Here is a 17,649-nt window from a genome sequence, read left to right on the forward strand (position 1 = left end):
AGACCAGGCTGGCTTCAAACTGCCTCTGGCTTGTAATTGGGATTACAGGCATGCACCACTATGCTGACCAAGATGCCCACAATTACTAAGTATTGAGACTCACACCAATAGAGACCCAGATGCCTGTAAAAAATAGCTTTGATATAGATGTGCCTATATTAAGTAATACCATTTCAAAGGCATAACTGAAGGAAAATCTGTATTTTCTAAAAGGGGGCAAAATAGTTTACAATAATACACCCAGAGCCCTTCCATGTTGGTCTCTCACACACTTGAGCAGGTTAGCCATATCTCCAGTACTCCTGCCCAACAATTAAATTCACAAGAAGTTGCCTTTCTCCATTGTTTTTCAGTAGACATATCCTCCCAACCTCCCACTCTGTGTTGTAGTATCATCAGAAATCCAAAAAAAAAAAAAAAAAAAAAAAAAAAATTATCTTTTTGTGGGAGTCACAGGCACTTTAAAAAAAAAACAACAAACTTTTAGCTTTCTCATTAGAAAAAAAAAAAAAAGCTAATGTATTTCACACATATTTTAAGTTAGCAGTGCCTAGATGTGGCTCACGCCTGTAAATTCAATATTCAGGTTTATTAGGCCAACCTGGACTACATGCTGAGTTCTAGGCCCACCTAGGCTAACAGAGTGAAGCCGTTTGAAAAAGAAGAACCCTGGAGCAAAGGGCTAAGCTCTGTTCATTAACACAATGAACATTGCATTTTCTAGGAGACCATCCATTCCACGCGCCAGGAAAACATGCTGTAGCCAAGATGGACCTTAGGTGGCGCTGCAGGCACCGGTAAGGGGCTTCTCTAGAGGAAGCGAGTAGGGGGCGGGTCGAGCCGAGCCTTCCCTGCGATGGGAGGAGCCTGAGCGGAGAGAAGACAAGAGTCCACCTGCGCGCAGGCGCAGGATTGGTCACTCCCCCGGGAGTGAGGGCTGCCGGGGCGGATGACGTGGCCCGGTAACGTCCCTGCCCGTACGGCCTCCGGGGAACGGCGCTGCCGGAACAGCCCGCGGCCTAGTCCCGCCCAACGTGCGTGTGCCTGCCTGCCGAGCCCGGGCTAGCGGCGGAGACTGCTGAGCCTGTGAGGACGCGGCTGACATGGGGGAGTGACGCGCCTGCGCCCGCGCTTCCGCAGCGGCGGCGAGACATGAGGAGAGCCCGCGGCGCGGGCAGCGGCTCCTGAGCCGGCATGGAGGAGAAGTACGGCGGGGACGCGCGGCCCGGGCCCGGCGGCGGCCTCGGGCCGGTGGACGTGCCCAGCGCCCGGTAAGGTGGGATTCCACGGCCGGCGGCGGTGCGGACAAGCTTCCCCGCCTTGCTCGGACCCCGCCGGCTTGAGATCGGCGAGCGAGCGGGCGCGGGCGGGAGTCTGGGCTCGGGACGCAGCGCCTGCCAGTTTGCAGTCCCTAGAGAGGGGATCTGGAGGTTCCTCCCCGCCACTTAGGTAACGCGGGGCTCCGTAGCCTGTCCCACGGCTCGCCGAGAGGATTTGCGGAAGGTGTCACCGTCGCAGACGAAGAAACCAAAGTACAAGCCGACGAACTTGGCTGTACAGCACAGCAAAAATGCAACCCTGTCATCGAGTTTTCGTTGCCGTGGTTTTGTGGGGAGAGGTGGGAGCTTATTTTAATAGTAAGAGATGTGTGTTACCCCTCTCCCCCAAAACTCATACCGTACAGGAGATTCGTAGCGTGAAAATTCTTTCCCTTCCCTCCAACCTAAAGACAAGGACCAAGTAGTGTGCGCTGGCACTACTAGCCAGTTGTGTCCTTCCTGTCCTGTCCTAAGTTCTGAGGTAGTGTTAAAGCCCCAGCAATTTTGATCAAACTGGTTAACAGTATGTACGCTGAGATTTCCTGATTGTTTTTGGTAAAGTTCTTAGACCGTGGTTATAGCGTTACCAGCTAACTTTTGTCTGTGAAAAAAAACCACATATGCTGAGTAGGATTTAAACCAACTGCGGGATTTGCATTTGGTTTTCTGTCTATTTTCAGCAATTCATTTATAGCATGTCACGTGTTAACCAGTGACCCATAATAACTAGATGCAGAAGGGGCTACTACTGTGGAGTGGTAATAGAGGGAAGTACTAGAAGGGACAAGACTAGGTCAGGTCACAAAATTGGACCATGGAGACAGATTAAAGTATCAGATCATTGTTAAATTTCCTGTTGATAACTCCTGATTTTATAGCAGAGTTGCCATATTCTTAGAGGAGTAAAATGTGACATACTTTATTTATTCTCAAATGGTTCAAGGGGTGTATGTGTTGAGAGTCTGAGTAGTTTAAAAGTGGTTTTGCTCAAGAGCCAACTGTCTTAGACAAATTTGGTAAATATCCTTTGCCAACTTCCCTGCATTATTTGCTTAGCAGGGTTGCCCTTCTATTGTAGGTTATTACAGAATTCAAATTTTGACCCAGGGTGTTCAAGCACTGGCTATTAACTGCAACAGAAATGATCAGACCCTTTCATTGTGGTTATGTTCTGGTGGTCAGGACTGCGGGCATTTGCTGAGCACCTCCTATGCCCCAAAGACTCACAGTGTATGCCTCCCTTTCATCTTTTCAAGAACACTACAAGCTAAGTAGTGGTGTCCTTGTTTGGTAGGTCAGGAAATTGAGTTGCCTAAGGTTACACAAGTAATGAATGACTTGGTCATCTGAGTTGTTTCAGAGTCCGTGTATTTACTATGTATGCCTTCTGTTTGCACCTATGAATGCTTGAATATATATTCAATGAATTGAACTAGTATTATTTTTATTATACATATTCCTTTTTGAGACGATATCATACCACACTGGCCTCCTTTTAGCTTCGTCAGTGCTGGTCAGCAGCTTTGTCTGTATGTATGTGTGAATTCTGTGCGGTGTGGCCTGCTCTATCTCTCGCTGCCTTACTCCCTAGAGACAGTCTCTCACTACACCCGGATCTAGCCTAGCAGCCTCATCTGTCCTGTCTCTACAGTGCTGTGACTGCTACCCTGGCTTTATGTGAGTTCAGGGGTTCAAGCTCACACTGAGACAGCAAGTGCTCTCACCCACTGAACTGTTTTAAAGTGTTTGTGTAGGTGCATTGCTTGGGCATCTTCTCCCTTGTACCCTCTATATCCTCCTCCTCCTCTCTCTTAATATCTAGAAACTGTGAGTGGCAGCAATAGGCACAGAAGGAGCTATAAACTCATCTCCAGTATTTAATAATTGCAAGTTTTAGAGAACTGAAGAAATGTCTAACCACATAAGACCAATTATATTTTTTATTTGATTACTTAATAACAAATAGTGGTTTCTGAGTTGGGGAGCTGGGATGAATGCCCCAGCTCTGCCCTGAGGCTCAGTGGCCTGTATAAGAGCCTGTCTCTTCTCCCATCCCCATCCTCACCTACCAATCGTTCCCCCCAACATGAACCGCATGTTTCTGTATATGGTTACTTAGCCTCATCTAGTGTTTCAGAGATGTCCAGCAGGAAGATGTATTAACTAGAATCTTAAAAGTCAAAGAATGCAGAAGATTGAGTGTGTGGTGGGGCATACATTTAATCCAGCATTTGAGAAGCAGAGGCAGGTGGATCTCTGAGCTCCAGGCCAGAGCTACAGAACAGGAACTAGCAAGATAGTCCCTCAGGTACAGGCTCCTGCTGCCAGGACTGATCACCTGAGCTCCTCTCCCCGATGGGCCCACATGGTGGGAGGAGAGAGCTGATTCTCACCGATCCTCTAGCCTCAAATGCTCTTATGCACGCGTACACACACAATAGTGTTCATAATAATAAGATGCGGAAAAGAGGAAATATTTTTAAATCAAAGAATACTATGTTTAAAATGTTAAAGTAATTTTTCTAACTTGATAATTATAACAGAAAGTTCTTGAGTATATATTATGTGACAGATTGCACTGTCACAATATGTACATGATTGCAAATGTGGAAAAAATATTTATTGACACACATAGGAAAAGGTTTGTTTCCCTGTGAGGAGAGAGCTAGAAGTGATTTTACTTAAAACTTTCCCAATGATCAGCTACTCAGGAATTAACATTATGACCCCTGGGGTACCGTGCACATATGTGTGTGCAAGAATAAAGCTGGTTTACTAATGCTAATATGTTAGTGAGTACTTTACGTGAAGTGCTTCATATCTCTCATTCAAGACCCAGTCTTTTAATTTTCAATACTTTATATAGAAATCTATAATCTTTGTAAAACAAGTATGTTAAGTGCAGTTTGGCTTTTCCTTGATTTTAATCAGAAGCAATCTGCGGCTAAATTAACCTGAACTAAACTGACTAAATTGAACTAAACTAAATGCAGTAGAATATTCAAGGTGTCCTGCCCAGTGCTCATATTTTATATATGCTCCTCTGTGCTCTGATAGAGCCTTCCCTCCTCTTTTCTTGCTTAATTCTTGATTTATATTCAGTACTAGTGATTTCAATTATATTAAAAATTGTTCCTGTTCTTATTTTTCAGATTAACAAAATACATTGTATTGCTGTGTTTAACCAAATGTTTGAAGGCTGTGGGACTTTTTGAATCATATGATCTCCTAAAAGCTGTTCACATTGTTCAATTTATTTTTATATTAAAACTCGGGTGAGTATGGAGAGGGCCTTAATGTTTTTTTATTTCTCTGAAAATCCTCTTCTGACTGTTTTTAAGAAATCTTACCTATATGTTCTGTGAAGTTTATTTCTTCTGTTAACTATCTATGTTATCAGAATTTTCCTTTTATAGATAGAAGCTTGTACAAGGGTAGCAGTATAGAGACCCATCAGCAAAAGGTTATCTCAGCTGAGTGTGGTAAACCAGAATCCCAGCTCTGGGAACTTCAGTCAGGAGGATCATGAATTGGAGGCCAGCCTCAGTTACACAGTGAGACTCTGCCTCAAAAATAAAGTTAAAGAAGGTGGTTTGAGTTTAATGACTTGCCAAACTGGCTTTTAGTTGAGTTGGTAGTGCTAGGATTCCTGCAGAGCTCTTCTAATGCCTTGCTTAATAGACAGTTTGATTCCGGTCTTTTGCAATGTCTATGTCATTTAATCTCAAAGAAGATGAGGGGTTCCTTACACTCCTGAGGACAAGGGGGAAAAAAATGGAGAACTTTTTTTTTTTTTTTGAGACAGAGTTTCTCTGTATATCCCTGGCTGTCCTGAAACTCACTCTATAGACCAGGCTGGCCTTGAACTCAGAAATCCGCCTGCCTCTGCCTCCCAAGTGCTGGGATTAAAGGCGTGCACCACCACCACCACCACCTGGCGGGGTGTTGTATTTTTATAAAAGTGATTTTGACAGGCTGGAGAGATGGTTCAGCAGTTAAGAGCACTGACTGCTCTTGCAGAGGTCCCAGTTTCAGTTCCCAATATCTATTTGTGTGGTTCACACCTGCCTATAATGCCAGCTCCAGAGTTGAAATTCTTCTGGCCTCTGTGGGCATGAATCCACATATGTAGACACACATAACTAAAATAAAGCAAATCTTTAAAAAGTATATACTCCCTGTGGAGTTGTAGACTATCTTCTGATATAGCTCAGTCATGAGGCAGTTATAAAAATGTTACCTGAGCTTGTCTTAGCACAAACATTTCTTGTTTCCAAGTTAAATCATGCTGTGCCGTGCCCCTACATAACTTCATCGGAGTACAGGGTCCTTGTGTCCTGTAAACTATACAACTTGTGTACAGTTATATATAAGTTTTCTTCCTAAATAGAGATTTATAATTCTTGAGATTAATAGTAACCCCACTCTGTGTTAATAAAAGTCTTATTAAAGACACTTAAGCCTGTGGTTTTGCCAGTTTAGGAAAAAGATTCTTTTTTTTCTTTTTTCTTTTTCTTTTTCTCTGTGTAGTCCTGGTGGAACTCACTCTGTAGACCAAGCTGGCCTCGAACTCAGATATCTGCCTGCCTCTACTTTCCAAGTGCTGGGATTAAAGGCATGCACCACCACCACCTGACAGGAAAGAGATTCTTTTTTTCTTTTTTTTTTTTTTTTGGTTTTTTTGGATTTGGTTTTTTGAGACAGGGTTTCTCTGTATAGCCCTGGCTGTCCTGGAACTCACTCTGTAGACCAGGCTGGCCTCGAACTCAGAAATCCGCCTGCCTCTGCCTCCCAGAGTGCTGGGATTACAGACGTGCACCACCACCACCCGGCTAGGAAAGAGATTCTTAATTAGAAAAGTTAAACATTTTTGTTTAACTGACAGTAAAAAGATAAAGGCATGTTACTGTTATATTGGCTCAAGATTTACTATCGAGTTTAAGAGATGAATTATTTGCTATTTTAAGGTATTAAAAGTATTGAAAGCTAATCAAAGCGGCACATAGCAGTAATCCCGCCATGTAGGAGGCTGAGAATCAAAAGTCCAGGATCAGCCTGAACTACATCATGAGATTTCATCTTAATACTCATTATTACTTGTGTGGTTTATGAACTACTTCTGAAGACAGTTATCAAAATGTCCTGATTTTTGCCATGAAAGCCTCGTCACTAAGGACAGTCTCTCCTAAGTTCTCTTGTTGCTGTCTTATTTTTTTGAGGCAGGCAGTGTCTCTGTACCCTTGGCTGACTTGGAGCTCGCTCCGTAGACCAGGCTGGCCTCTTAACTCACTGAGATAGACCTACGGCTGGCTCCCAAGTACTGGGATTGAACGTGCACACCACCATACCCAGCCTAGAGCAAAGTTTCTTAAATTAAATGTGATGATCTGAAAAATTTGTCAGCCAAATAATAATTCAGAATCAAATGCATATTGAATCTGAGGTGTTTCTGCAGCACGACGTGGCTGTAGTCTTGGTTCTGCACACAGCCTGAACACTTTGTACTAACCACACAGTGTCAAATAATATTTCTGAATTACTCTTTTGTATTTTGGTTTCATAAGGGGTTTTTGTGTGTGTGGTTGGTTTGGTTTGGTTTGGTTGATTGGTTGGTTTGGTTGTTTGTTTGTTTGTTTGTTTTGAGACAGGGTTTTTTCTTTGTAGTCCTGGCTGTCCTGGAACTCACCCTGTACACAAACCAGGCCTCAAACTCATAGAGATCCACCTGCCTCTCCCTCAAGGATGCTGGGATGAAAGGCATATGCCACCACCAACCAGCAATACGCTTGTGTTTTAGTGTTTTTTGTATAGATACATCCATCTCATTAGTATACAAATTTGCTTATCTTTAATAAATAGTAAAATCATTTACACCAAAGACTTTAAGGTGTGTTTTAAAGATAAATTTGATTTGTTAGCAGTAAATGTTTGATCTACAAATATTTTTACATATATATATATATGTATATATATATATCACAATAGCATAAAAATGCATCATGTAGAAAGGGGCCACAAGAAGAAAGAGTTTAAAAAGCTCTGCTCTAAAGGACAGCATGTTTCTTGTTCTGGCTTATTTGTTAAAACTGCACCTTATAATTAATGTTAATATGTTACTTTTTTAATGTTTACAGGACTGCATTTTTTATGGTTTTGTTTCAAAAACCGTTTTCTTCTGGGAAAACTATTACAAAACATCAGGTGAGATGTGGACAGAATCACTTATTCCTAACAGCTTTCCTTTCAATGGGCCAGAATAAAGTACCCTGCTTTTAAAACTTCTAAACTATTCTATTTCCTGTTTTGTTTTGGGATTTTTGTTTTTTGGGGTTTGTTGTTGCTTTGGCTGGTTGATTTGGTCTGAGACAGGGTCTTCTCTAGCCCGTTCTGGGCTCGAACTTGTTCTGCACGCATGGCCTTTCACCCCTGTTCCTCAGGCCTGTTTCACCAGTACTGCTATTGCAGGTTTACACTGCCAGTCCCCGGGTATACAGTGCTAATGCAGGAACGCATGCCAGCCGAACTGCATCTCAGTTCTAGCTCACACTTGACTTGCCTTTTCAGAATTGGGGCTTTACAAGTGAATTATAAATTTTCTTTCTTTTTTCTTTTTTCTTTTTTTTTTTATTTTTTTTATTTTTTATTTTTGGATTTTGGTTTTTTTTTTTTTTCGAGACAGGGTTTCTCTGTGTAGCCCTGGCTAGCCTGGAACTCACTCTGTAGACCAGGCTGGCCTCGAACTCAGAAATCCGCCTGCCTCTGCCTCCCAGAGTGCTAGGATTACAAGCGTGCGCCACCACTGCCTAGCTATAAATTTTCAATGTAAATGGAATGTTTTCAAATGTAAGAAAGGGTAGCAAATTTTAAGGGGATGTATTTGATTTCTCTTGCCTCAGTTTTGCTCACTTATAAAGTGGAGGTAATAATATTGTTCCCTATCTGTATTACAAAACTATATCATGTATCTGTGAGGAATAAATTAAGTAAGAGTTTTTAATTGTACCTCATGTGAGCATGCAGTACATATGTTCTCTTTGTCATTCCCTTTAGGTGGCTTCATGACAGAAAGGTTCCCCATTCCACTAGTCTGACATAAAACACCTCAGTGGAAGAGTTATATTCTACTGCATGTTTGCGCCATGTCACAGTTAGTGTTCCCTACCATATTATCAGAGTGACAAGTTAAAAAGACCAAGAATATCTTTAAAATATAATCTTTTTAGCTCTAAGGTCTTTTTTCTCTATAGCATAAAAAATTGTTCATAGAAAACATAGTGGTATATACATGTACTCACAAAATGCAGGAGTCAGAAACAGGAAGATCAATCTGAGTTCTAGGTAGGCCTGAGCTACATAGTGAAAGAAGAAGTCCTGCCAGGCGGTGGTGGCGCACGCCTGTAATCCCAGCACTCAGCCTGGTCTACAGAGTGAGTTCCAGGACACCCAGGGCTACACAGAGAAACCCTGTCTCGAAAAAACTAAATCCAAAAAAACAAACAAACAAAAAAAAACAGTCCTCATGGACAAGATTTTTAAAAGACTAAATCATTAATTATTGCTAGAAAACTACTGGAAAAAATGGAAAATTGTACTACATTGGGAAAAAGACTTAAGAGCTAACAGCCAGGCATGGTGGTGCTTGTCTTTAATTCCAGCACTAAGAAAGTAGAGACTGGTAGATAGCTCTCTGTGAGTATACAAAGCTACATAGTCAGACTGTCTCAAAAGAAGCCTAACAAGTGAGAGCATACATAATGGAAGTGGACGTGCTTGGTCAGTCTTGGCAGTTTTTATTTAATGTTAAAATACATGATTATTTAACCTGTAAAATGGTTGCATGATTATCATTTCCTTCTGGGCGTTGTTTGGTTTCTTTTAAGGCAGTGTCTTGATGTGTTAGGCCTGAGCAACCTGGGACTCAGTGTGGAGACCAGGTTGGTCTGAGATCGCAGAGGTCTGCTGCTCTGTCTCCTGGTGGGAATCAACGGTGCTCCACCATGCTGCCTCCTTGTAGCTTTTCCTTACTATGAAATACTAGCAAATAGATGTGACTGAAGATTTTTGTTCTTGTTTCTATTTATAGTGGATCAAGATATTTAAACATGCAGTTGCTGGATGTATCATATCACTTGTATGGTTTTTTGGCCTTACTCTTTGTGGACCACTAAGGTAAATAAAAACATGTATATTCATTATTTGTTTACATCTCTTCATTTGGCTTAATTTTGTTCTGAGTGTTTCAGTATTTGTTATATGCACATGTGCAGATCAGAGGACTTGTGGGTCTCACTGTCCCTTGGTCCAAATTTTACATCAGAGATTGACTTGCACAGCTGTTTCTGTCACTTCTATAGCATTGAATACATTTCAACATAGAAAAGCGGATTTAGTCTGTAGAGCAGTTCTTGGGTGAATACCATTAATATATTTGTTACTATCACAGATATTATATTGGCTAGAATGCAGTGTTAGATTGCTAGAATCCAGCTCACATGTCTGGAATGGGACGTGAAACAAACCACTAAAGATGAGCGTCTCAGGCCTGCACACGCATCAGCAGACGGTGCGGAGAGTGAAGCGGCTGCTCTCCCTTGCTTCTCCGAGGTCTGTGTAGAGGGCTCTGCACCTGGGGCCAGTTCAAGGAGCAAATGATGAAAAATAACTTAGTAAACACTGAAACTGCAACTCAGCATAAGATTTTGTTTCCATTTTCTGAGACAAGGTCTGTGTGGCCTTGGCTGCCCTGGGACTCACTCGGTAGACCAGGCTACCCATCTGCTTGCCTGTATCTCGCAAGTGTTGGGATTACAGGTGTGTGACCACCACTCCTGGCTTTTAAGAATTTTTTTTTCTGGCTCTCTAAAAGGTGTTAGCAACCAAGTATAAAAAGAGGTGCCTTGCCCTTGCCTTTGGTTGGGGAGAAGGAGGAAGGTAAGACCTAAGGACTGGAGTGAAAGAAGTTGTGAAGACTCTGCATTACAGTAGAGAGGATGGACGGAGGGAGGGGTGCCTTCTGGAGGCCAGGAAAGTACCTTCTGGGCCGGGATTTCTTTGGCTTATTTGCCCTGTGCTTTTCAGATACACTATGTAGCAGTCACACCCTAGAGGAGTGGGAAGGTTAGTGGAGTTTCTCAGTTTAAGTCTGATCATAATTGAATGTTATCAGCCACTATATTTTAATTTTCTTACTCATGAAATAATGTTTTAGTTCATAGATAGATAGAAAAGGAAACTATTTAGTCATCTGCTTGCTGCCTTATATCCCTTAACACCACACACACTGCCTTCCTCCATTTTATTTTTTTAATGTAATGAGCATCCTGTCACTGACACACCAGCAAACAGGTGGTTGTGAGCCACAATGTGGTTGTTAGGAATTGAACTCATGACTTCTATGCTCTTAACCACTAAGCCATCTCTCCAGCCCCTCTCCATCCTTTACTAAACCCATGATGCACTTTAAAGTGTATACTTCAGAGCTAAGCACAATGATATTTTGTAATCTGTCTTATTTTAGGTTAGTATTCCCATGTTGATATATTAATTTCTAAAATTAGAACCTTCCAAATACGGTAAAATTTAAAGTTATAGTCAGTGTTCTTTCATTACAGACCTAGGCAAAGAAGAAAAATGACATATTTAACAGAGAGCTAGAAATGGGTTAATAATTAGATCGATAAGACTCCTTTTTGTTGGTTGGGGTCTTTGGTATTTGGCTGTCCTGGAGATTGAATCTAGGGTTCACACTTAACTGCATCTTCCCAGCCACTGACCTAGCTTACTAAGTATTTGCTGATATCCACAAGAAAAAGGCTGGGTGGGGCTGGAGAGATGGCTCAGTGGTTAAGAGCACCAACTGCTCTTCTGAAAGTCCTGAGTTCAAATCCCAGCAACCACATGGTGGCTAATAACCATCCCTAATGAGATCTGATGCCCTCTTCTGGAGTGTCTGAAGACAGCTACAGTGTACTTACATATAATAAATAAATAAATCTTAAAAAAAAGAAAAAGGCTGGGGAGTTGGCTTCGTGGGGAAATGCTTGCTACAGCGCTGTGGGGCCCTGAGTTCAGGTGTCCAGCACTCCCCAACCCCTGTTGGGGAGGCCAAGACAGGCAGATTCTGGGTCTTCCTAAACAGCCAGTCCAGCTGAAGAAGAAAACTCTAGGTTAGAAGAAAGCTCTAGGTTAGTGGAGAGGCTCTGGTTTTTAAAACAACATGGGAGGAAGCCAGGCGTGGTGGCGCACGCCTATAATCCCAGCACTTGGGAGGCAGAGGCAGGCCGATTTCTGTGTTCGAGGCCAGCCAGGGCTACACAGAAAAACCCTGTCTCAAAAAAAAAAAAAAAAAAAAAAAAAAAAAAAAAAAAAAAAAAAAAAAAAAAAAACTTGTATAGTTGGCTAGGCACAGTGATGCACGCCTTTTATCCCAGCACTCAGAAGGCTGACACAGTTCCAGGACAGCCAAGACTACACAGAGAAACCCTGTCTCAAATTAAAAAAAAATACAGGGAAGCTGTCTCGATGAGGAGGAGGAGAAGATGGTGGTGACAGTGATGATGCTGTTGTTGTTGTAGAGAACAGTGGAGAAGGATCCCCAGTGTCAGCCTCTAGCATCCAAACACATGTGATGTGTGTTTGCATGTACATCACAAAAACACAGCCAGCAGGATGGCTCAAAGAGGAAATGCACATGTTATGCAGGCCTGACCCCTGAAGTTGATTTCCAGATCCAAAGACAGAAGAAGAAAACTGATTCCTAAAAGGTTCCTCCCTGGCAAACTGTGACATAGTAAATAACCATTTTTTTTTTTATCAAGAAGTTGAAGCCAGGTGTGGTGGTGCACACCTGTAATCCCAGCACTTGGGAGGCAGAGGCAGGTGGATTTCTGAGTTCGAGGCCAGCCTGTTCTACAGAGTGAAGTCCAGGACAGCCAGGACTACACAGAGAAACCCTGTCTCAAAAAAAAAAAAAACAAAAAAAAAAAAAAAAAGAAGTTGATAAAAAATTTTCAAAATGTGATATACTTTTTAAATCACATAATTCTAAGATTGAAGATTGTTATTTTCAGGTATTCATAGCCTCGTTCTTTCTAATCTTTCTAAGGTAGTTAATAACAAAATGTTCTCCAAGGGAGTTGTCCATATTTATTTTTCTCGGGTTTTGTTTCCCCTTACTCTGACTGGATGCATGCTTCCTGAGAAAGGTCAGATACATTTCCTGAATGGTGTCTTATTCTTGTAGGACTTTGCTGCTGTTTGAACACAGTGACATTGTCGTCATCTCTCTGCTCAGTGTCTTATTCACTAGCTCTGGAGGAGGACCAGCAAAGGTAGGACTGTTCCTCACTGTTACCTCGCGACTGAGAGCCAGGCGTTACTTAAACACTGTTCATAGCAAGTCGTATATTTTACTGTTCATGACAGTGAAGAGGTTAATGCTAGCTTAACATTTTTCTTACAAAAAAAAATTTTCTATTTTTATTTTATTTTTGTGCGATTATAGATTCATAGGATATTGTAAAATTAGTACACAGATGTGCTTTCTGCTAAGTTTTTTGCAAAGGAAACTTAGAGATTGATATTAGTATAAGTCATGCTATAATCCTTTATTTCGGTATTAGCAATGTTACAAATGTGTTTGTAGATTGTATGAACACCTCTACAACCAAGATGGAGAAGTGACCTATCTCCAGCAAAGATCTCCTTCATGTGGGGCCTATAGGTCTCTCTGCCTTATTCTTTTTTTTTTTTAAAGATCTATTTATTTATTATACGTAAATATACTCTAGCTGTCTTCATACATCCCAGAAGAGAGCATCAGATCTCATTATGGATGGTTGTAAGCCACTATGTCGTTGCTGGGATTTGAACTCAAGACTTCGAAAGAGCAGTCAGTGCTCTTAACCGCTGAGCCATCTCTCCAGCCTTCTGCCTTATTCTTAAGTTAATAAAATAAAAAGCCTGTGAGCTTACTAGATTTAGTCTGCTAAGCCCAGCGTTTTACCCACTAGTCATCCCTACTCATGAGTAGTTTAAGTATATTGTCTTTTGCAAAATGAGTTGTCAGTCTGCATGTTAGAGCTAGCACTACAGTATTTCCATTTCATCAAATTAAAACATCCCTGCGCATGGTCCATTGGCCTGGAAGTTGTCATCTGAGTCCACGGTGTTGCAGTAGGACAATTAATCCTACTCAACTACCTGCCACAATGTTCTGGGTTTCCGAAGGAAAGGCACACTCATGCAGCCTTCTATATTTTAATATACCTTGAACAGCTCAATGGTTGATCTACTCCAAACCTCCATGTGGCTAGCACACTCTCCCCTTCAATATTCCTGAATTATTACTTGCTAAAACCTATATTCCATCCTGGCCGTCCTGGGCCACAGTCCCCAAGTCTTCCATGTTGGCAGTCTCTGTCCTATACTGCTCAGGCCTGCTCTCCCTGCTTTCTCCCTCTCTCCGGCAGGGACCCTCAGTGTCTTCCCCGATTCTCAGGCAATTTTGGGAATCCAATTACCATTCAAATAAAGAGACTTTGAGACCAGCCTGTACTATGCAGTGAGACTCTGTTTTTAGAAACAAAAACAAAGAAGGGAGGAATGGGAGTGTAGGAAAAGAAAAATGTTAATCGGATAGGTTTATAATGTATGTTGTTGCCTTTCATCATATGCCCACCACATGAAGAATTTATCGCGTGTAATGATAATCATAGAATGAATAGACTAGGATGCTGTTTTCATTTGAAATTCTTGTTTGCTCAAAGTATCATTTTTCATTGCTAAGTATGCATGATATTATATACAAATGTATAAAATAGTATACATAAGCATAAATATTACATAGGAAATACTTGTAAATTTACAAATATCAAATTATAGTAAGAAAATATGAGGTTTTTATACCTAACATTGTAGAATATTTATATAATCTAGGCTTATGCATTTTCTCTATAACTTTGTTTGTCCAAATCCTATCCCTGCTAAGAACATAAACTTGAGGAGTTTATCAGGACTCACTGTCCTGGACATGGCCAGTGAGTAAGAGCACTTGCTGTGCAGGCAGGAGGGCCTGGGCTCAGGTCCCAGCACCCATGTCAAAAGCCAGCCTGGCATGTGTGCCTTAACTCCTCCAGTGCTGTGTGATAGAGACAGGCAGGTCCTGGGGCAGGCTGGCTAGCCTGCCTACTGCAAACAGCCAACTTCTGGTTCACTGAGAGACCCTACCCCAAAAAGTAGGGTTGGGGTGTGAAGATGGTTCTGGAGTTAAGAGGACTAGAGTTCAGTATCCAGCAACCCCTGTGGGTGCCTCACAACTGCATGTAACTCACGCTCCTGGGGATCTGACACCCTCTTCTGGTCTCTAAGGTACATGTACAATACCCACACATACTCACATAGTTAAAAGGCAAAACTTTTTTAAAAAGTGGAGGGCAATAGAAACTACCAGCTGTCTTCCTCTGGCTTCCTCATGCGTGCACACAGCCCCTCACACACCTACAACACACATACGCAGTTCTCAGTGTTAGGAATGACAATCTTCTCAGCATGGCTTTAGGGACCTTTTTCCCTAGAAAAAAACAAGCTAGACTATTCTCTGTTTCCTAATGTTACCAAATATAATACAGCTCTACCAGTTATTGTTCCTTAGCTATGTAGGACTTTTCAACCAAAACTTAAGAAGCTTATCTCTATAAACCCTAATGGTTTGTTGATATTAATATGCCTGCTCTCATCTAAGTGGAGATACGCTGCTAACATTGTATGTCTTGATTACTCTGAAGAGTTTATCTCTGTGGCTTACTATTTGTAATACTATAAACCTATGTAAACAGGATAATGTTCGCTGTCATTTTTCATGTTCCTCTCAAGCCATGCTTGGTGGGACTGTGCCTGAACTCCTAGTACTCAGGATTGTGAGTGCAGGGCCAGCCTGGGCTACATAGTGAGATCCTGCTCAAAAGTAAAAGGGAAAAACATTTTCCTGTAGCATTTGTGTGGTGATCATGCTAGGAATTAGCCTTTAACATCACAAAACAAAACCTTGTCTGCTTCTTCCCTTGCAGACCAGAGGGGCTGCCTTCTTCATTATCGCTGTCATCTGTTTATTGCTGTTCGACAATGATGATCTCATGGCTAAGATGGCTGAACACCGTATCCTTCTGCACCACGTTCCCTGAAGTCTGGGGGAAATAGAAGCTGCTCCACTGGGAAACAGTGGAAAGAAATTTAACTCAACAGACACAAGCGACACTTTCATAGTCATGCTAACATACTTAATCATTATTCAAATAAATAGTAAATTCATTCCGAGTTGAGTATTTTAGAATATCCTCACTGTTTTTCTACAGTGCTCATATTTTAGAATGTCCTGATGCTAGAAGACAACAAAACCTTTAAATTCCTTCGTCCTGGTATTTACATAAATCTTGCCCAGAATTACTCTTGCCAGCTCAGGCCACCCCCATGAACCCAACTTCTAGTCAAGTATTTGTACTCTGCCTGTGACCTCCCTGATTTTGCCAGGCCATACACCTTTGTCTGTTCTGCAGTACTCAACGTGCCAGCTTCCTTCTGAGTACTGAGACTTCGTACCCTGCAGTTTATCAGTAAGCTAGCAGCAGCTTACTGTGTAGTCTAGGTTTACTTTGTTACACTGAGACAAGGAGAGAAAGAGCTCCAGGTCCTTGTGATCCATGCACTCTGGCCTCACCCTCCGGTTTGCTCTCAGTTGGCTGGGGCCTGTGAGGTCTGCTGTGTAAAGAAGGCAAGTCCAAGACTGAAGATGTAGCCTGGGCTCCATGGGACAGAGTAGACCAAAGAGAAGCTGTGCCTGAGCATGTGTCTTCTGTAGGCCAAGAACCCATGTCTTCACCGCCTCCAACACTGTAGCAGGTAGAGACAGCAGTACTCACAGAAGCCAGGCATGGTAGTATACCCTTATACGCCCATCCAAAGCTTGGGGGGCCGGGCAGGAGTTCAAGAGTCTTTTTGGCTGTGTTTTAAGGCTCTGTCCCAAAAGCCAACAGGAGTGGGGAAGAAAAATGAAAGAACTACAGACCATTCCATTTTATAAATTAATTTTTTTAGATTTTTTTGTTGTTTTTGGTTTTGGTTTTTTGGATTTGTTTTTTTTCCAAGACAGGGTTTCTCTGTGTAGTCCTGGCTGTCCTGGAGCTCACTCTGTAGACCAGGCTGGCCTCGAACTCAGAAATCTGCCTGCCTCTGCTTCCCAGAGTGCTAGGATTACAGGCGTGCGCCACCACCGCCCAGCTCAAATTAATTCCATTTTCAATAGTAATGTTACTAAGGATAGTTGAATTTGCCATACCCAGACTAGATTGTCTTCAAAACAAAGTAGCTAGAATTTCCATGGAACTTTACCTTTTGGGGGTTGGGATTTAAAGTATTTTCCTTTACTCCAGTTTGTTCAGCGGAAGGGCATCATGATAGTGCTCTAACTCACATGCTTTATACAGCTATTGCCTTCTTAGGTGTGGCAGATCACAAGGTATGTTCTTTTTGTTGCAAATATGATTGGAAGGTCACAGCAACTCTTAACTTTGGACAATGGGGGACAGTGCCTCATGTAGCCCAGGCTGTCCTAGAACTTGATGTGTAGCCAAAAATGATCTTGAACACTTGATCTCCTGCCTCTGCCTCTACCTCTACCTCTAAGCGTGTATCACAATGGAATTTATAATTTTTAAATTTCATTTATACCTAACACATGCCTTTACTCCTAGCACTGAGGAGACAAGAGGATCTCTAATGTAAGGCCAGCCTGGGCTATATCATCAATATTGTCAAAAAGCTATATTTAAACTAACTTCTCTTGGGGCTGGAGAGATGACTCAGCCATTACAAGCTCTTACTGCTCCACTACAGGGCTCCTTTGATCCCCTGCAGCACAGGGCAGCTCCCAGAACTCTAGTCCTGGGAGAGCTGGACACCAGGCATGCCGGGTGCAAATAATTGAGGGTATGGGGAGGGGGCTGGGAAAATAGATCCATTGCTTCAAATATATATTCAGGAATTAAACATTGGGGGCTGAAGCTATGGGTCAGTGTTAAGAGTAATTACTGTTCTTGCACAGGACCTGTTCCCAGCACTTGTATCTAGGAAACTGAAAACCTTCTGTAACTCCAGTTACAGGAGGTCTCTGGCCTCTTCTGTCCTCCTGTGAGTGCACCTACACTTGTGCACACACATGCAAATAGTTTGTGTGTGTGTGTGTGTGTGTGTGTGTGTGTGTGTGTGTGTGTGTGTGTGTGTGGTGCAGGGGATGTAGATCAGTGGTAGAGTGCTTGCCTAGCATGTACAGGGTCCT

The 17,649-nt window shown here is 42.2% G+C and overlaps 1 protein-coding gene across 1 annotated transcript in view; it reads left to right on the forward strand.

Moving 5' to 3' along the window:
• Positions 1–924: 924 nt before the first annotated feature.
• Slc30a5 (solute carrier family 30 member 5) overlaps positions 925–17,649 on the forward strand; it is a 28,791-nt gene continuing 12,066 nt past the window's right edge. The window contains exons 1-7 of the mRNA XM_052159983.1: positions 925–1,271; positions 4,472–4,594; positions 7,454–7,520; positions 9,403–9,488; positions 12,562–12,649; positions 15,386–15,473; positions 16,754–16,830. Of these exons, the coding sequence (XP_052015943.1) occupies positions 1,195–1,271; positions 4,472–4,594; positions 7,454–7,520; positions 9,403–9,488; positions 12,562–12,649; positions 15,386–15,473; positions 16,754–16,830 (606 nt within the window). The 5' untranslated portion in view covers positions 925–1,194. The remainder of the gene's footprint in view (positions 1,272–4,471; positions 4,595–7,453; positions 7,521–9,402; positions 9,489–12,561; positions 12,650–15,385; positions 15,474–16,753; positions 16,831–17,649) is intronic.

Source organism: Apodemus sylvaticus, chromosome 16 (genome assembly GCF_947179515.1).
Source record: "Apodemus sylvaticus chromosome 16, mApoSyl1.1, whole genome shotgun sequence".
Lineage (NCBI taxonomy): Eukaryota > Metazoa > Chordata > Mammalia > Rodentia > Muridae > Apodemus > Apodemus sylvaticus.